Below are 21,132 nucleotides of genomic sequence, written 5' to 3'. Positions count from 1 at the left end.
CTGTCTGTAGGAAGGATATATAAGAGATTGCAGTGTATAATCGAAAGACTTCACTCAACAAACTTTGAAGTTTCAAACTTGTCAGATATACACCTTTATCATGGGCTTAAAAATAACTTTACTATTCCCCATACCAGCTCGCCCTTTCATTCGTAAGAAAAATCAGTGTCCAGAACAACATTTAAATGAATTGGTCTACCACCGAGTGGTAAATATTTCATGACCTCCACGGAATAGGGTGCTGTGCGATATACATGCATGAGCTGAATGCGTCGCTCTCCGTGGTGCTGAAATGGCGATTGACGCCTGTCGGTTAGCAAAAGGCGCTGGTTGAGCTACACAATCAAACAGTGTATTTATGTGCCGTCACAGAAGAGATTCATATTTGGTGAAATTATGGAGGTGATTTATTAGCCCAAACTCATTTATTGGATTAAGTGTACATTAAATGAAATGTGTGTTTATCTGGTTATGCATTTCAGCCTATCTGCATAATATCAGGTTAACAATAATTGCGTTATGATTATAGACTTCTAGCTAAGATACAAAGTTTTGATTATTGTAAAATTTTACACCTGCATAGGTGAATCAGATATTGAGACTGCAGTTTGTGTCGTGAATCCCTAGCTAGGAGCCTCTACCTAGCAGTAAAAATCTATAAGCAGTAGATAACTGTATTTTTAAAGCATAATACCACAAGCTAGGGCTGTGTCATCATGCAGTTGTTTTAATTTAATACGTTGCATTTTGTTTGCCAAATCAGCCACGGCCATTCGCACAAAGGCAATGCGTCTATATTCTACAACCAATTCGTATGTTTTTGAAGGGAAAGGCATCAAATGATTAGAGTCAAAAACAAAATGACATTGTTGCCATGGCAACCGATCGATGTGCCCCCTCTGCACACACACACACACAGACACACACACACACACACCATATTGCTTAGCCAGCCATAATCGTGTAAAGATGAGAAGTAGTTTGAGAAACGAAACACTTGAAGCAGTCTGGAATCAACGTATCAGTTCCTCATCAACAGTCTCGCGAAACCAATAAACGCACTTTTCAGCGCTGCGGACCTCTGTGAGACCACCCGCCTCATTCCGCCGGTGTTTCGTGACAGGGTCGGAATGTTCTTGTGTGCACACTTTGCAGGCGGCGTCGATTAACAGCAACGTGAAGAATCAACAATTGCGTTTCATTTAAGAGAGAATTAGAGCGAAAGAAATTCACGGCAACAGGCAGTTTTTGTTTCACCCGTCATTTTAACCGTTATTAAAAGTATATCAAGGATGTATTTGGTAACTTAGGCAGCGATTATCTTACCTGGAATACTTTCACAGTGCTATAAACAAGCAAGAAGTTGAAATCATTGTGCAAGATCTGTAGCCTGTAGGTAAAGAAAATTGATGCTTTGTCTGTAGTAAGAACATGGAAACAACTGGGGCAGGTGAAAGAAAATCCTGGAAAGAAATTAGTGACTGTAATTGTTGTTTTGTTGCCAAAAGACGAGACTAATATCAGCAGGGGAGTGCTGCAACAGTTTGTGGAAATAACAGCCATCGTCGTCGCTCAGGCTTCAATACAATGTGAGATCGGTGGTGTCGTGAGGCTCAACAGAATTCTGTACAGGTAAGTCTCCCAAGTTGGACTATATCGCTGCATGTCATCTGATTGTCTGATTAATCGTTTTCTGTGTTCATGTGTATATGATTTGTATGACTCTTTATTCTTATTGAAGTTTAATGAGCTGTTCCTGATTTCGCATTTTAACCACTATCTGTTAGTGGTTAAAATGCCTAATAAATTGTATCATTTTTTGTTTTCAATCAATTTGCAAGCGACCGGAGAAAGATCTGTAACACATTAGTGTAAAGTGGCTACACATCACCCTTCGTGCAAACATGCATTCACGCCTACGCAGACGGCCATTCATTGCTCGCGCTGGTTGTCATGTCCACCTACTCACCCTCGTGCGAATTACAGGTCCACAATCAGCAAGAGACACGTCGATACACGATATTCATAGGCTCACCTTCAGATTGTTTTGTGATTAGAAATAAATCTAAACCTCCTATTATTGGGGTATTTCACTGTAACAAGACCAACAAAAGTCAGATTGGCTCGGTTGGTTGCGCAGTGGACTGAACTGCGTTTCATTCGGTGTCTCTCTACAGGTATGATGTTTGGGTCATTATCAAAATATGGTGACAAACATGTCCCTTGACTTTTAAGTCATACTCAATACCTAACCTTTTATTAAATAATATGAAATTGTTTTGACTCTATAGACCTATAGTTTATTTTTTTGTGTGGGTGAAAATATAGTTACATTTGTCAATTAAAAAAAAAAAAAAAACACTTCTATGACATTTACAGTTATTTATGTGTTTATTTTTTACTCATTTTGATTTCTCAGGTCAAGCATTAGTGTAAGGCCTAACAAGTGTACAAAAAAGCAAAACAAAATAAGTAACTAATCATTTAAATAATTTAAAAAGAACGTTTGTCCCGTGATGTCATGTCATTGGTGTTATCAATGTTAAAAACTTGTATTTTTAAAATACAAAAATATATCCAAAAGTACATCCAAGGTCAGAGGAAAAAGAGGCTGCTGAAATATGCATATATAGTGATTTTACCACCATGTTCAAAAAGATATTAATTTACATTTAAACTATTTTTTTTCACATGGTTCATTTAAATATGTTATTGGTGTCACATTGTTTAATGTTCAAATTAATTAATTGATTTAATGGTTTATTGATTTTAGTCTTATTAGTTGTATATGTTCTGTGATGTCATTGAGGGCTTCTTAAAAAAAAAATATTTTAAGAGAATTTGTCACTGGTGTTACAACCCTTGCATTATGAAAGTTTTCTTTTATGAGTAAAACTAATTACCCTCAGCTTTTATGGGTGAAAACTGAACTGAATTGAAAATTTTAATAGTAAGTTTAAGTCAGAAATCTTTTTTTATGATTTTAATGATTGTTTATGTTACCTTATATTATGCAGTGTTAGGTAAGTTTCTTAAAATTAGTAATTTACTACAAATCACTAATTATTTCTCTAAAATGTAATCAAATTACTTTACAAATTAACTGTAAAAAAGTAATCACATTACTAATTACTTTTAAGTTACTTTCTAAAACACTTTTCCACTCAACAAATTGAAAATAATGTTTATATTTCCTTCTTGTTCATTGTTACACACACATCATACACTCAGCACCTCATATTTCTCCATCACAATGACTCATCATGGGGCCATAATTCATGTATTCTACATAAATAATATATTAGAAATAAGCATAACCCTATAATGTACTTAAGTAATTCAATTTAATTGAAAGTCAGTATCTGTAACATGATTACAATAATTTAAAATGTAATGCATTATACTACGTTTTTGGACTAAAAGTAATTTGACTACAGTAACTAATTACTTTGTAATTGGATTACACCCAACACTGATATTATGTTGACCCTTAATAAACTGACTGCATCCATGACACACTTCTTTTGTGCCCTATAATCCCTGATGGTGGCTTACATATCTACATATTTAGGCACCATCTTTTACAAAAATTGTGGGGGATATTATGACTTCATGAAAGAAAAAATTTGAGGTTATTCTATCCTTGTACATTGGTTCAAATACAACTCTTCCTAGTTTGGTTGATTTAAATGAGTTGTTGTGAAATGTTCCAGGACCTGGCCCTGTCAATCCTAAATTTTGCCTTGTAAGGTGAAACAGGTCCTTATACTTACCTGATCACTTTGTCCATGTTAATCATTTATTTAACTGTTCATTTATCAGAAATGTTGGTTGTTGATTCAGTCTGGTTTATATCTTTTAATTGGTTTTTATTTGGTGGCATTGTTACCACATTTACCAGTACATTTAATGTAAAACGCAGACTTTTTCCAGATAGATTTTTTTTTGCAAAATTGTGCAAAAATGCAATGTGCTGTAATGGGGCACCAAGAACAGATTTTCCACAGCCATACAAATGGCAAATGGCATTTTACTGCCTTGCAATTTATTTTAATTATGAAGTCAGATTTTTTGGGACTGCTGTGACAAAAGCCTTACTTTGCTTTCCCATAGTCTTAAACACTCTCTCATTCTGTCCTATGAAATAATTACTAGAGGTCGACCTATAGTGGATTTTGCTGATAACTAAGGTGATGGAAAAGGCAGATAACCGATTAATCATCTGATAGTTTTTTTAAATCAATTTATAGAATGGTAAAAAATTCTTAGTCTTTCCTTTCAATGAAGAGCACAGACATTGAGTCCAAAATAAATACAATCCCAAAAGCAATTTATTGTGCAACCAAAATCTTAATAATAACTAGAAAAAAATAAGATTTGGTGCATTACAAACAAGTCTGGGACTTTTTTTTGAGATGACAGAGACTTACAATGCATTATATGTAAGTATTCACAAAATGACACTTTTTATAGCCTATATATTCACCAGATGAAGAGTCTATATGTATATATTTCACCAGATGAGGTTTATTGATGAGGAATAAAAAAATGAGGAAAAAAAGAAACTATCTGCATAGATTTTTGTCTATAACCGATAGATCCAAAAAGCAACTATTGGCACCGATTAATTGGTAAAACCAATATATCGGTCTACATTTTAATAATAACATACTCTGCCTTCTAATTCCATTAGATCTGAGCTGAATGTGGTCCGGGATTTACACACAGTGGCCTTTTTATTTATTTCACCTCCTACTTTTCATTGCATTTATTTGATAGTATGGGCTACAGACCAACTATTTGACCAGATTAAGAACATAGCAATACACCGGATTAATACATATTGTATGTATGTGAGAGGGTGGTGTAGATACGATTTGGGATGTGATTGCTACTGGCAGGTCCACAAATAGCTCAGGGTGAGGTGGTCTGTCACAGGCATATGAAGGAAAGGCCAAACTATTTTTCTTTCAAGAGAAGAGCAGGTTTAGAAGAGAGAAGGTCTATTCATCATATCTATCACTCTCTTTCTCCTTCTTTCCTTCTATACAAGACTGAACTACTGCAGTGCTATTCTAAGAGAGAGTGAGCTGGCTCAACCCACGCACTGAATATCACAGAGAGAGAAAGGGAAATGGAGTGAGGGAGATAAAGAGATGTTGAGAGAATGTCCAAAACAGACATGTTTTGCAACAGATATATAATAAAATATAGAGAAAAGAGCAAGATTTCATAATACCAAATTGAAACCAGATGTTTTGCTGGTAATTCCTCTGTAAACTCACGTTTCTTACTCTTCTAGAAACTGTTTGTGAATGCGCCACATCTTTAGAGTCACATCTCTTAGAAGTCGCCCACAGTGCCTTGCCAACACGTTCAGGAAAAGCTAATCCAGTTTGTAGATGCGCACACTGTTACACATAGACAAGAAGGTGTTGAAATGGCCTACCCTTTATTATATATGTGCAAATGAGAGGTTAATGTTTTTAATGTTGTAGACTGTTCTTAATTTTGCTCCCGTGAAAACTGTAAATGGCTCACAGATATTCACATGAATCACTCAACACCACACCTCTTAAAATCAATGACCATACATTGTTCCTCATTGCTTAGTTTTTCCAACCAACTTCTGACAGGTGTGCAAAAATACAGTGGCAAAAATGTGAGGAAAAACATTCTTCCCATGTAGGTCAAATTAAGCATGGTGCTCGTTGCTCTGTATGTGCAAGAACTGTAATTGCATCTGTCAATGCAAAGTCCTTTGTAAGTGTACTTTGGTCATTAAATGCTTCCACATTAATTATGCAGAAAATGGGGGTAAAACCATAAACGGGTTATGTCCTGCTAATTATGAATGCTTCATTATAAGCAGCGGTTGTTAGGAGAGCAATTTATCACAGCAATCATGAAGTTCCTTGCATTACATAAGTGAATACAGTCTGATGATTTGAACAATTTTTATATTTTTTATTGAACAATTGTATCTGTTTTTTTTTTTCATAAAGGTTATTGTAGAATTTTTTTTAATCAAATTTAGTCAAAGGCAAATGATTTTTAAAAATTTTTTTTATCCCTAAACATTATTATTATTATTATTTTTTGCCATGCATATTTCAAACTTATTTTAAATTCTGAAAGAATTTCACCGTATTGCATGTCTTTTGGGTGGCAGTTACTGATTTAAACCAGGCTTTGGATACTTAGGGATGTTGACATGGTACACTGTTAATTTAAGTAAAAAAAAAAAAAAAAAAAAAAAAAAAACTGGCAGCTGTAGTGATCATGTTTCAGGCATTAAGAGGTGTCATTTTGGTGCCTATATATTATACAGTTCACTACTGTATATCATTAAATGGTGTTAATATACTCCTGGAACTACAAAAATCTGCTTTGTACTTTTAAATGTACTGTTAACCAGCATAGTAACACAGACGGTAAAACAAAAGGCCACATGATGACTTACAGTAAATCTCACAGTACAGTACATTTCACCAAGGGTGGCCCTTCTAGGAGCGATAGCCAATAATCATGCAAAGACACTGCAAAATGTTACCTACGCCAAAACAAACCACCATCAGGGTAAAATATTGTAATACACATTAACTAAACATAATTTGTAACAAAAAACACACCAATGTACAGTACATATTAACTGATGTCAAAAATAAGTCATAATATTATATATATTTATAGTCTATAAAATGTAATGACGTGATGGATCACACAGGGACGTCTGGGAATACCTGATTATTGTTTTTCACTGTAATTTTAACAATAGTTTACTGTAAAAGTACAAGTATTGTCTTGTTAAACATACTATAAATTTTCACTGTAAACTACAAGGTAATTCACCCTTTTTACATCTACTTTTACAATATTTAACAAAATTACATGTATTGTTGTGTTAAGTGTAATATGTTTTGTCAACTTAAATGGAATGGTAAATACCAGTTAACAAATTAACAGATTTTTATTGTAGCATTGCATTCCTTTTCCATTAAAATGACAAACATTTTACTTGTAAAGATAGATAGAAAGATTTACTGTTAGATGGATAATGATTTTTTGATTAAAATTGAGTTTAAAATAGGTAGCCTGAAAGGTTTGCAAACCACACTGTAAAAAAAAAAAAAAAAAAACAAATTACCGCCAGCTGTGGTTGCCAAACATTTACCATAAAAAATATGGTGACCATGTTTCAGGCTTTACGGATGTCATTTTGTTGCATGTATATTTTGCGGTTCATTTCCGTTTATATTATTAAATAATATAAACTTGATACTAACATTCTGGAACTATAAAAATCTGCTTTTCACTTTATAATATATTGTTAATCACTGTAGTAATTGCAGAAGGGCACACAATGACAAAGTTCATCAATAGTGGCCCTTCCAGGAGCAATGACCAATAGAGACAGTGTCACTCACACAAACACAAAACACCATCAGGGTAACACATATGAAATTAAAATAATGCAATAAACATTAACTAATATAACACAGAACACCCCAAAGTACATAACTGATAAAAAATAGAAGAAACATAACTATTTCCATAAAATATAATGAAATGTGATGGGTTACGCAGGGAAATCTAGTATTATTGTTTCTCACCATCATTTTAACAATAATTTACCGTAAAAAGTACATGTACTCTCTTGTTAAACATAATATAAATTTTTACTGTTAATTCTATGGTAAAATTATACTTTTTACATCTAAAAAAACATAATTTGTACAACATTTAACTGAAAAATTAAATGTATTGCCCTGTAAATTGTTTATAATTTTTTACCGTATATTTTAAGGTAACTACCTTTTAACCAATTAATGTTTTTTTACTGTAGCATTTTTACAGTCTTTTACCGTAAAAATTACGGACATTTTTTACAGTAATGCCATGATGCAACCGTAGACCTCCTATGCCTAAGCACTATACAGTAGCTAAGATGAGACCACAGCAGGCATGGGTATATTTTCCTTGCCAACACTGTATTTCCTGCAATGGAATATTGATAGATTTTGATGTGCCTGTTGTTGCCACTGTTCTGCTATATCTCTGTGCAGATCATTTTTCTTGGTGATATCTGTGGTTCATTACATAGAAGATGTGTTATTTGTCTCTCTGGTGGTATTAGCTTGTTGATGTGTGAACAATACATTTTGTGTACTCATTTGTTTTGAGGTCTATACACATTTTATATCGCAGTAATATAAGTATTTTTGGATTGTGTTCCGAATGTGCTGTAGTACAAGAGCGTGTTAGTATTCCTTTACTACCTGATCAAGCATACTGTCTGCATGTGCGCACATGTTTTGCAGTCTCTATGTTTGGTGTTAGCACTGTATGTACCCTATGTTGTGAATAGTGTGTACTGTGTATAAGTGAATGTGTGTTAGTAAGTGGTGTCACTGAACGCTCTCCATTCTCTTCCACCCACTCACTGCACTCCCACATACACACATGCACAAGCACACAAAGCACCTCTTCTCTGTCGTACCTCTGGCTCTGTGTACTTCTGCTATGCTGTGCTCGTATTTAAATCTCTACCCTGCATTTATCTGTCTCCCCCCCCACCCCCCCTCCAATGGATTTTCACTGGCCCCTGCAATTGTGAAAAGTAAAGCAGATGGGTACTGATTAGAGATATTGGGAGTTCCAGAACTCTATAACAGTGTTTCTGTCCCTTTCTTCACAAACATTCTGACACATAGGCCTATAGTAAAGTGTCAGGAAAGAAAGATCTGGTTTCTCCCTCCTTCCCAGTGTCATGCATCATGCTATGTTCTCTGAAAAGGACTGATCACTATTTGTTCTGATCATTGCTACTATTCACTTCTTTCAATGCTTCTGATTCAAAGTGACTTGTAGTAACACATTAGACAAATGGTCATCATGCTTTACTTTATCAGAGTTATGAGTGTGACGTTGGAATTTGCAGCTGTATTGCATGTAATATGATCCTCAGTGTCAGTGCCATATTTATGTTGAGTACATATTAAAAGATTAAATATTGATTCTAAATTTTGATATTTAGTCTAAATGATTAGTCAAACAGAATTATGTCAAAATGTAAAGATAAATATTTAGCTAATATTCTGATTCGTCATGGTGTCAACCAGTCGGCTTATGAAACATAATGAAATGTACAATTTAATGTGCAATGGCCACAGTTTTAGGATAGAAGCTCCAGACCAACAGATTTATAACAAGTTTGTATAACATGTGCAATGATAAAAAATGGTGACATGCCCATGCAACAATAATGTAATAACTTGACCCTTAACCCATCTCAAATAGTCAAATCTGACTATTATAGTGTTATGCTCATGTAAAAATTCTGGTCCTTTTCACTTTACTGATGCATACAGTAATACATGGATGCTCAGTTAATAATCCCTGTTAAACACTTCTTAAAGGAACAGTTCACCCAAAAATGGAAATTCTGTCATTAATGTTGCTCTAAACTCATATGACTTTCTTTCTTTCTTTAAATAAGTGATTTCTGAAGTCTTTAGAGGGTTTATTTGCCATATAATAAAAAAGAACCGTGATAAGGACAAAAAAAAAAAAAAAAAGCATGGCTACATTCCAGACTTCTGAAGCAATATAATCAGTTTGTGTGGTGAACGGAATTTAAGTAATTATTCACTCAAATTAAATCATTCATATTTGATTTACATTAACTCTGTAAATCAAATATGACGGCTATGTCGATACCATCAAACCTTATTGTTCTTGCAACATGACAACACTACCTTTTAAACTGACATCGATAACTTTTACTGTGGTTTAAGGTTTTTTTTTTGTTTTTGTTTTTTACTGGAGTCACTTTCATTTGATGGCACATGAACCCTGTGATGATCTTGAAGACAAACTGTGCCATCCAGGATTAATGTAAAGACTGATTTTCTCGCATTGATTTTGTCAGAGTGAAGGTCAGGGAGTTGACAGAAAGGTTTGATCCAGGTAAAATTAACCATGGTTTTGCTATAGTAATATTGTAGTAACCATGTTTTTTTTTAGCAGAAGCCATAGTTTTAATGCAGTTAACCATCGTGTTACTACAGTAATATGGTGTTAATATAGTAACCATGTTTTTGTTGTTACTATGATTTTACTACAAAATACTGTGGTGATACTATGGTTACTGTAGTAAAACCATGGTTTATTTTTGTAAGGTTAGGTTTAGGGGTTGGTGTAGGGTGTCTATGGGACTCTAAATAAACACAATAAACATACTGCAGTGATGCCACTATACTTAGTGTTTAATTAGGGGTGCAAATAGTGTAAATAGCCTCTGCCTTTTATTTTTGGGTGAACTATTCCTTATACTATTCCTAACATGCCTGCTGGATTGTGCCCACACCATTAGGCATAGATGTAACTAATTTGCATATTAGCTAAATATTTACTTCTAGATTTGGATTTTCTGTTTAATATTAGATTTACCTTTTAGGGAAGGGTGTTAAAATCTTGTTACTGTTGTATTTAGTGTGTTAAAACATACAGACCAACCACACGAAATAAATATCTGCAAAAATTCTGTGGATATACTGATTACAATAGTTGCTGTATAGACCTACATGTCATATGTGTCACAATGAATATAATATGCTGCCATGTTGATGACAAACTATAATCTTTCAAGAAAAAAAAAAAAAAAAATTGTGTGTATGTGTGTGCATGTTGGATTTACCATTAATGTGTTGATTTATTTTTCAGAGGCACATCGCTCTATCATTGAACACTTGAAAATTTTCAGTGGATTCAAAGACCAACCCTGCAAAAATAGTGAGGAAACAGCCATGTCCACACTATGGGACATTAAACCATTTCACCAAGGGGTGCAGCAAACTGTTTCAAAAATCTCTCAGTCTCAATGAAAACTGGGCTTATCAGAACAACAAATCTGCTGCGTGAACTGTAAGAAACTGGAAAGAGACTGGAGACTTTCTATTGTGAAGACAATCAGCCTTGCAAAACATTTTACCATCTTTTGTGCCATTATCAGGTTTTTTTTTTTTGTGTGTGTCTTTGTCATCAGTTTATTGAACATTATTACATTCCAATAGCCTGAAATACACATAGATGGATTAAATACTTATAATATGACCCATTTATATTTAACCTGACAGATTACTAAATTTTTACCTGATTTCTTTCAACCATTTTAATTTCTGACAGGCTATTTTAAATTTGCACACAAGATTATAGATTTAGTAATTCTTTACATGCTGAATGAAGAAATGACCATTCATTTCAATCCAGTAATGTAGAAGTTTTCAGGCCAACACTTAGAGAAACCTCTGAGGAAACTCTAAATAATTCCTCACCTACTCAGAAGAGTTCACCATTCTGAGTAACCCCATTAAGATGTAAACAAGTGCAGCAGAACAAAACAAAGTCATTTTTGACTTAAGAGGTTATTTTATTTTATTTTTTTTCCACAAAGTGTATAGAAATTGTTTATACTAGTTGATAATAGAAAATATTCAGGGAGAAATACAGGTCAGGGAAATTTGCCTAAAGACTAAGTGCCATTGTTGAATGTAAGGAGTGCCCAATTAAAAAAATTATAATAATATTGTGAGGAGAAAAGAGACAAAAAAAAAAAATCATTAGTTTACATTTTTAAGATGTTTATAGTTGTCCCTTTCTCTTAAATACATTTTTCATAAGTGCCAAAGTAGGGGATTAAACATAAATACTTAAATTGCTTTCAAGTGTCATCAATACACTAAACTATATAGGTAATATATAAAGTTGATAATGAGAGAAGCCATTTCTTGTTTGTCTGCGGATATAAAAAATAAATAAAATAAATAAATATATATATTTTATTTATTTATTTATTTTTTAAGGACAGTCACAAAAGGGAAGATTTTTCTTTGCTTTTATACACGGAAATTTTAAATATTCTTTAATTTCCTGTTTGTACAAGAACTGGCCAATTTATGTTGCCTGCTACGAATATTTTTGGCATTTGGATTGTTTTACATACTGTTTTTGTGTTCATCTATATGCTGGAAGGAGGCACTGCATGATGAGAATGAGAGAATATGTGTTTTATAACCCTTGTGGCTCACCTTGAAGCTGAAAGCACATATAAATGTTTTTTTTTCTCTCTCTCTTGCACTGTCTCAGTGTGTGAGAGTTCACAGCACACACTTTTTCTTTTGAGACTATTTTAATATAGACTCTGATTTCATATATTGGAGGGCTGCTACAAAAATATTTTACATACAACGTTAAGCAGGCTGGGTTTTTTTTTTTTTTCAATCTATATTGTGTGGTGGGTTGAGTCAGTGTGAGAAAATAGCAGCGTTAGTCATGTAAAAATGATGCCCACCTTGAAAGCTCGAGTGCGTATCATCATTCTCTTCCTGCTGATCGCTGTCCCATTTAACGCTTCCTCAGCAAGCGTCCCAGGCCCCTCCAGAAACACACCGAATGGGCCCATTACCATCACTATCACCCCAACGCCAAGCCCCAGATCTCGGGGTAGAGGGTTTCTGTTCCCCCTTTCTAAAAATGGTGGGAATATGCGAGGGAAATCTATGAATCGTTGGCCAAAGCAGCCAGCTGGAGCAGCAGAATTGCCCCCTAGGCCGCTGCCTCAGATAATGCTGCCAAAGAACGTAACGGCCGATGCACTGAAGCCCCCTCTTAGAGCAGCACAGGTAGTTCCGCCTCCTCGCAAACTGGTGGAAGTGGATGTTTGTCGGGGTTATTATGATGTCATGGGGCAGTATGACCTCACCTTTAATTGTTCCAAGGATGACTTCATCTACTGCTGTGGGACCTGTCATTACCGATTTTGTTGTCCAGACCGCACTCGAAGGCTAGACCAGAACATCTGCCAGAACTACCATTCTCCTGTGTGGGCCAATACTGCCCCACCAGCAACCAGGCCCCCAGCACCAGCCCATCCTGACCTCAGCCGCATTGAGCAAAGCAACAACACTGTCTATGTCATTGGTGGAGTCATCTCGTTTACAGTTGCTGTGGCGGTGGCTATTAAGGTGGCATTCCACAAGGCATCACGTCAACCTAGGAACAGAGAACTCAACATGCCCAGGTGAAAGGAGGCAACCAAAAACACTCCAGTTACTAAAGGTATCGATCATCCAAAAATTTAAATTATGAATCATTTACTCACCTTCATTTTGTTCCAAACATATATAACTTACTTTCTTCTGTGTAACACAAAAGGAAATGTTAGGCAGAATGACAGCCTCACTCACTATTCACTTCCAAGTGAGAATGGTGACTTGGGCTGTCATTCCTTCTTACATCTCCTTTTTTATTTATTATTCAGAAGAAGAAAAAAACATATGAGTTTGGAACATCACAGGAAGTAAATGATGACAGAATTTTCATTTTTGGATGAACTATCCCTTTAATCAGTGCTCTACTGCCCTGAATAAGGCCTGTTCAATGCTAATATTTCAATATATCAATGTTTAATGCAGTCTAAAGTTAAAGAAGCCTAATGCACCTTAAACTGCATCCTCTTGATTAATTTCTACCTCCTTCAATGTCAGGGCTCTTGTGGAAATGTTGCGTCACCAGTCAAGTACAGTCCAAGAGGGGGAGAGAAACAACAGTGTTGCCCTGGGAACTGGAGGAGGAGAGGGGACACTTGGACGACCCCCCAAAAACCTCTATCCCACACTACAGAGTAAAGATAACCGATGTGAGAGAAAAACTTAACAATATATTCTCTTTGTACTCCTTTATCCGAGTTATCTGTGAGTTACAGTTGTAACTTGTAAGTTTAGACCAGAAATCCAGTAGTGAGCATATATTTTATTTCTACGTGGATCAAAAAGCCTGTTAGTCACATGTCAAATGCTATTACATTTTACATGTAGTCATTTAGCAGGTGCATTTATCCAAAGTGACTTACAAATGAGGAACATAGCAAGCAATCTGTTGTACCAAAGTCGACAATATCTTCAGTAATGCACTGCCAAGTTCTAAAAGTGGCAGGAGTAGTATAGAAGCTAATGTTGAAGAAAGAGACAGACGAGATTTTTTAAACAATATTGTTAAATATTAAGTGCATTTGTTGACTGGTTAAGTGCTCTTTTAACAGATGTGTTTTCAGCTGGTTGTTGAATGTTGAGATGGTTTCAACAGATTGTATGGGGTTGGAAGTTCATTCCACCACAGAGGAACAGAGAAAGTGAAGGATCATGAAATAGACTTTGTGCATCTATGCCACGGGACAACCAGGCGTGGTTGGTTCATTGACCGCAGAGAGCAAGTTGGAGCATAGACTTGGAAGTGAATTGAAGTTAGAGGGTGCTGTTCCACATGCTGTCCTGAAGGTCAGAGTTAAAGCCTTAAATTTGATCCGGGCAGCTATAGGTAACAAGTGGATTGAACTCAAGAGTGGGGTGACGTGAGCCCTCTTTGGCTGATTGAAGACCAGATGCGCTGCAGCATTCTGAACTAATTGCAGTGGCTTTATCGTGCTAGCAGGGAGGCCGGCCAACAGAGCATTTCAGTAGCCCAGTCTTGAAATGACCAGAGCTTTGACCAGGAGCTATGCAGCATATTCAGACAGGAAATGTCTGATATTCCTGATGTTGTAAAGCGTGAACCTGCATGGCCAGGCGGTTGATGAGATGTGGGCAGTAAAGTTAAGCTGGTCATCAACCACCACTCTCAGGTTCCTAGCAGTCCTGGTTGGCATTAGTGTAGTTGAACCAATATAAATAATGAGGTTGTGGTCAACAGATGGGTTGGCTGGGATCAGGAGGAGTTCTGTCTTGGCCAGGTTGAGCTGAAGGTGACGTTCCTTCATCCAGGCAGAGATCTCCGAGAGGAAGGCAGAGATAAGAGTGGAGATGGTGGGGTCATCAGGCTGGAACGACAGGTAGAGCTGCATATCATCTGCATAGCAGTGATAAGAAAAGCCATGTGCCTTAATTATCGGTCCAAATGATGTAGTGTAGATCGAGAAGAGGAGGGGTCCAAGCACTGATCCCTGAGGAACACCAGTGGTCAGCTGTTGTGACTTGGACACCTCTCCTCTCCAGGTGACCTTGAAGGATCTGCCTGTGAGATATGACTCAAACCATCCAAGCTATTATGTGGAACCAAATGTCCTGGGTCAAATGTTTTTACATTTGATAAAAACATTTGACACAGGACAAACTAGATGTTACCTGGTTGCACTTTGCAGTTGGCTGGTGTTGTTGCATTATTTGTCATACAGAGTTCCTTTCATGTTTCCAACTCAGTTTAAATCTTGTGAACGGCCAGCAGCATCAATTCAGGACAAGAAAGAAACATAGGGAAAAAGCAATAGCCAAATGACGAAAGGGCATTTGTGAATTATTTAGCATGGGGCTGTATATATGATGGCATTAGAATGAACAGACTGAACAGTGTAAAATTTTCAACACTTTGTAGAGCTAGAAAAGCTTAGCAGGGCAGCATTTAGAAAATGAATAAATGTACATAAGATACTTTGTAACTTCATGCTAACTGTAAATTATTGCTGACAAAAACATTACTGGGAGTGTGCAGATGAAAGGTTCGATGCACACGCGCGCACACACACACACACACACACACATTATATCTTTGTTCTGTTTCACAGTGGGGAATCTACAGCATAATTTCATCCATACCAAAGGCTCCAGCCCCAAACATACAGCTACCATTGGTAGGTTACATCCACAATTCTATGAAAACCACTGCAATATTTACTATAGAGTTTCAAATAACCTCAACATCCATCAATGTCGTTATGTGTCTTTAAAGAGCGTGCACCACGTATGAACAACATGCAGCTGGCCACCGGTGGCACACTGAAGCCCAGTAAGCATACTAACGCCATGAAGCCCCAGCCTTCCTTCCATCACTCCCTACACAACCTGGCTCAGCTGCCTCCCTCTTATGAAGCTGCCACGAAGCCCGAGATGAACAGATACTCCTCTCTCAAGCGTCTGGGTGAGTGTCTGATTACCAAAGGACTTTCCAAGACTCTTAAAATCCCTTTCATATGGTTTCTATTCTGTTGACATATTGCCTATTGAAACAGGAGGTTGGGTCTGAACACATCGAAGGGTTAATTATTTTTTGTTAGTGCAATACAATATAGATGGCTTCAAAGCTAGTAGACATTGAAAAAAACAACAACAACAACAAAAAAATTTGAAGTAAATGTTTTGAAAGAATTACATAAATTGTCATGATTGTTTTCTTATTATAGCCCACATAATTTCAAAGGCATAACAAAAAATGTATAACCAGTATGGAGAGAAAGATGGACCAAATTAGTAGTGTTGTGTTTTGAAGAAGAAATGACCTGCTGGCTGATGAGGATACAGCCTCATGTGGGGTTTAGAGCATTGCATAAATGTCAGTACAATGTTTTTTTATTTTATTTAAAAAAGCAATGGCAGTGTTTCACTGGAACACTTGGGAGATATACAGTAAATGTTTGTGAAGGTCATTTTAATGAGTGCAAACTTTTGCAAAGCAATCTTGTACAGACATGTACAGCCTTAAGGGCTCTGTCTCAGCTAGACATGAAACCTCCTGGAAAGTGTGTTACAGATGGAGGACAACAAATTTTGCACAGGCGAAGGTTATACAGGCTGATACAGTGACTCAGACTTAATCAGCAAAGATGAATTGGCTCAGGGATCAGGATAAAATATGATCATATTAATATTGTTACAGTCATGAAATCAGGTTTTGACTTAAACACAGTATCCTAGGTTGGAGGTGTAAGAATTTGTATTAAGCAATAGTTGTACTTCCATATTCTCTGAAACGTATTTATTCTCTTTTCTGTTGATTTACATTTCTTATCTCATTCAATTTCTTGATCTTTTCAAACATGTTTTCCTCCTCCTACAGAAAAAGGAGGATTGGAGGATTATTCAGGTTACTGTACCACGAAAAGGAGGCCCAACAATGCCCCTCCATCCTTCCATTCCTCCCAGCATCATCTTCCCTGGGGTGGCGATTACACAATGGGGGGACGAGGCACACTTCCCACCCATGCCACTCGCCCTCGAATACCTCATCCACAGTCTGCCCCAAGCCACACCCCCAATCCTTACCCTCTGGATCCACCAGAGACAAAGCAAAACCAGAATTATGATACACTTTCCAAACCACCGCGCCGTGTTAAGTCAACTGACCAGCTCCTTGCTCTCGGTGATGGCAACACATTATCAAGGCTCTCCAAGAACCAGCAGCACCAATACTACAAAGCCATGGCCAGTGCATCAAAGAACTCCAATAACCAGAACACCCTGCAGAAGTCCAAGGACAGGCTGCTAATGTCACCGGATCATCTAGAGGAGGTTGAATATGGTGAAGGTGGAAGTGGGATGGGTATGGGAATGAGTGAATACCCTGGAGGAGGGGGAGGTGGGATGGTCCCCACCCTGCCCCGTGTGAGCCACCAGAAAGCTCAATCACAGCAGAATGTTTGTGCGACACCGTCACTTGACCGTCATCACATGATCAAGATGAACTCGCACCCAACATCGGGGCGAGAGCAGGAGCGAAATTCAGCAGCAATGTCAGGTCACCTGGGAGGAGGTGGGGTTGGAGGAGTGGGATGGGGCGATATGCCAGGAACAGGGGTTGTCATGGGAACAGGAACTCTTGGTGGACACAGTGCCAGGAGGCTTGCATTTGCAGCGAAAAGGCAAAATACCATTGAACAACTTCACTTCATCCCGGGTGCAGGGGGGAGTGGAGGAGGAGTGGCGACAAACCAAGGGGTTAGAACAGGAAGCAAGACTGAGGTTACTGTGTGAGCAAGAGGCTGGAGAGAGAATGAAGGAGGAACGGAGAAGATGGGTGAGGGATAGACTGTGTGATGAGTTGGAGGATGGTAAAAGGACTGTGGGAAAGAGAGAGTGGGCGTAAGAGGGAGAGAAATAATGAGAGAAGAGAGAAAAGGAGGAGGAGGATGGTGAAGGAATCAGAGAAACCGAAAATGAAGGAAGGGGCCACAAGGTGGTTCATAAAAAGCCAAGTGGCACCATATTTTTACAGATATATATGTATATAGTGGCAAAGACACAAGATGAGATTAGATAACAACAGTTATTAGTCAGGTTTGATAGAGCTTGTTGTGCTTTTTATGTTCATGAAATTGCCGCTATTATTATGATCAAAGTTGCCATATATGACTATTAATTTGTTTCAAGTTTGCCTATAACCTGCTGCATAGAATATCATTAGAGAGTAATATAAATTTCACATGATTTGTCAGATGAACTGCAACTGACATTTTTCATATCTTTGTGTCAAATGTTTTTATTCTTGGATATTTTTTGCATTATTACACAGTTATAGCTGCTATGGAGCCATATATTTCAAAGAACAGCTCTCATCTTATAAATATGATGGAGACTAACAATTACACAAGCTTATGTAACATCTGCATAAGAGGAACCAGTTAAACAAGGAGCAACCATTCCTACTGATGAATTGCAAAGCTTCTTACAGGTGGACAAACACAATAAGAATCAAAGGATAGCATAAAAAGGAGTCGAATAACCATAATGCTGGATCTTACCTCTTTTTGAACCCTAATCTACATAATAAGGGAGGTTGGCAGGGTTGTTACAATGTTTGTCGAAATGATTGATGATGGAACAATTTGAGGAACATAAAGATTTGTTTGAATAACATAAACCGACAAGAATTAAAAGAACTTGAATGACTTTTGAAGCCTACTCAGTGAGACAGAGAAAGCAAGTAATAGCTTACCATAAATTATTTTCACCTGCATCTTAGTATGAATTTAACATGAATGTACCAAGTGAGTTTCTGTTCAGTTTGTTTTGTTGGTATCCTGAAAATAGTACACGACAAGTTTTAAATCCTCAAGTTTGCCCTTCAGTACATAACTGGAAATCGCTTTGAACAATGAATGAAAGCCATTCTGGGACACGACTGGGCAGAACAGCCCAGATGAAAACCAAGAGAAATGTCTGACAATCATATTTTTTCTCCATTTTAAAAAGACTCATTATTGGTCAATGGTACTTTGTTTGGATTCTGAGCCACCACTTTCTACAATGTCCAAGAGCTGGGATTTGTAAAGGAGATTCATCATAAGGTACTCCGGACTACTAAAAGCACAAGAATAATACATTTGATTCCTGTAATGCTGGGTACGTGCCTGTTTATGCTTCTCTTCGGTGTACTGTAGACAAAAGGTTCTTAATTGTGAACACCTTAAGCTTTTAAATGTGGATCTGAGAAGGGGAAACAACACCAGAGTAATCATAAATGAATTTGTATGTTAATATTCTGACATAAAATTTGTGCATAACATGGCAGTATCATTACATTGCTCAGGTGTGGGTAGGCATTTAAAATGTGCATCAAGACAAACCTCTTGGACTGCTTTTTGAATGTCCATGTTAAAGCCATGCGCATATGCTGTTAAAACTAAGACTTTACAAACAGTCCGAGGATACAGGCATGCTAAAACAGCTAACCTGTATTACAAATCTGCTAATACTGAGATATGGACACAGAACACACCATGCCTGATATCTTCATATCCAATAACGCTTGTCAATATTAAGGGCTATACAACATACATGCGTTAGTGGTACAAATGTTACCCACGGCTTATTCATTAATACTTAACGGATAATAATATCATAATATATGGAAAGATATTATTGTAGTTAGTGAATATTCAAATAAAATGTAAATGTGAGATTGGTTGCAAAAGAGCCAGCTATCATTTACTGTATGGTTCTGACTTCTGAGAAATAGTCTAGGTCTCATGAACTCATTTTACAAATGAAAAATAATCAGTTTACATCCTAAAATCGCTAATTGATCATCTTTTTGTCATAGACTTTATACCTCTTGGTTAATGTTCAGTGTAATACAACAGTTTAAGTTACAGACTATTTTAATATTTATTACTCCCAGTAAAAGTCTTAAGGAGTAGTTTATATTATGTATGTATCAGAGGATTGGTGGCAGCACATTCATTTAATTTTTCACTGGAATTAGTGTGTATCTAAATGGAAACTAATGAAAACTTAAAGACAATCTTCCTAACAGCTCTGTAATACATAGGTGTTTGTTATTGTCATTACTATGACAGTTAATATTATGGTTATTGGTGAAATTTATTCTTGTTGTTATGGTTATCTTTTGATTATGATGGTGATTTTTTTTTTCTTCTGTGGTTTTAGTGTTTACTTGTTTTAGATATCTTTCTCATAATTTTTTTTTTTTAATTATGATTAGAAAATAGAAGCACAAACTTTTAAGCCACTCATTGTTTGCCAATTCTTCATGCATTCCTAATGATGAGGAGTGCCTTCAAAATTTCTCAGTGTGATGTCATATTGTAATTGTTCTAAGCCTGCAAATATCATTACTTGTTGCAGAGACATCACAATGGGTTTATAAATGATGTCATAGGATGTATGTTGTATGTGTGTAATTGAATGTCTTATTTTTCTTGATTAAGTGAAAATTCAACTTTTTAATGTTTATTTCAGGGACAATTAGAACGGCTGAATCAATTTAGTATTTTAGTCATAAAAATTCTGTAGCAATGTCTGTTCAGTTTTGTATTCACAAGCCATAATTCTGACAATGTTTATGAAATTTCATCACAAGGCATTTCAATGCTGAAAATAACAAACACTGGATGTGCAAATAAAGTCTTGAAGCATTTTAAAAGGTTGGCCTACAATGGAAAGGGCATTAATCGCACAAGCAAGAAGGACGATGAAGACACCGTTTTGAGAAAGCCGTACTAAGCTCATGTTTTTTAAAATGTTAATGTACAGAAGCAGAATGAATGTTTGGGTATATCACTTAAAATCAGCCATTAACCCAATGATGTTTATGTCAGTTTCCTACTATATCAAGTTGTATCAAATCACAAATCTCTATTATATACTGAATCATCCACCTGATTTGCATACAGGTTAAATTTCATCTTTGTAGAATAAAATCAGCTGATTCAACTGTTGCCTTAAATGTCTGATGACACAAATCAATTGAAAAACAGAATGTTTAAATTATGTATAAACTTTAAACATTAACTTCGTTAGCACTTATTATATATTGTTAACAACATTCATGTCCTTTTCCATCCAG

The 21,132-nt window shown here is 36.4% G+C and overlaps 1 protein-coding gene across 2 annotated transcripts; it reads left to right on the top strand.

Moving 5' to 3' along the window:
* Positions 1–946: 946 nt before the first annotated feature.
* Positions 947–20,990, top strand: LOC127454570 (protein shisa-7-like). 2 transcript variants are annotated; one of them, XR_007899567.1, is made up of 7 exons: positions 947–1,632; positions 10,726–13,081; positions 13,548–13,699; positions 15,617–15,682; positions 15,781–15,969; positions 16,885–18,000; positions 18,337–20,990. XR_007899567.1 is itself a non-coding variant. In XM_051721858.1 (6 exons), exons 2-6 carry the CDS (start codon positions 12,342–12,344, stop codon positions 17,796–17,798), a joined length of 2,061 nt encoding a protein of 686 aa, XP_051577818.1. In that variant the 5' UTR covers positions 947–1,632; positions 10,726–12,341; the 3' UTR covers positions 17,799–20,990. The 2 variants fall into 2 exon arrangements, 1 of the variants encoding a protein (XP_051577818.1); XM_051721858.1 differs by having other exon boundaries at positions 16,885–20,990.
* The last annotated feature ends 142 nt before the right edge of the window (positions 20,991–21,132 follow it).

The sequence above is a fragment of the Myxocyprinus asiaticus genome, chromosome 16 (genome assembly GCF_019703515.2).
Source record: "Myxocyprinus asiaticus isolate MX2 ecotype Aquarium Trade chromosome 16, UBuf_Myxa_2, whole genome shotgun sequence".
Classification (NCBI taxonomy): Eukaryota; Metazoa; Chordata; class Actinopteri; order Cypriniformes; family Catostomidae; genus Myxocyprinus; species Myxocyprinus asiaticus.
The sequence above is the reverse complement of the archived record's forward strand: the minus strand, read 5'-3'. Positions and strand labels throughout refer to the sequence as shown.

Excerpts from the sequence above, each read along its gene's own strand:
- LOC127454570 (XM_051721858.1), top strand. The coding sequence starts at position 12,342 with ATGATGCCCACCTTGAAAGCTCGAGTGCGTATCATCATTCTCTTCCTG. Across the intron at positions 13,082-13,547 it reads AGAGAACTCAACATGCCCAG|GGCTCTTGTGGAAATGTTGC; the intron begins GTGAAAGGAGGC and ends CTTCAATGTCAG. Across the intron at positions 15,683-15,780 it reads CAAACATACAGCTACCATTG|AGCGTGCACCACGTATGAAC; the intron begins GTAGGTTACATC and ends GTGTCTTTAAAG.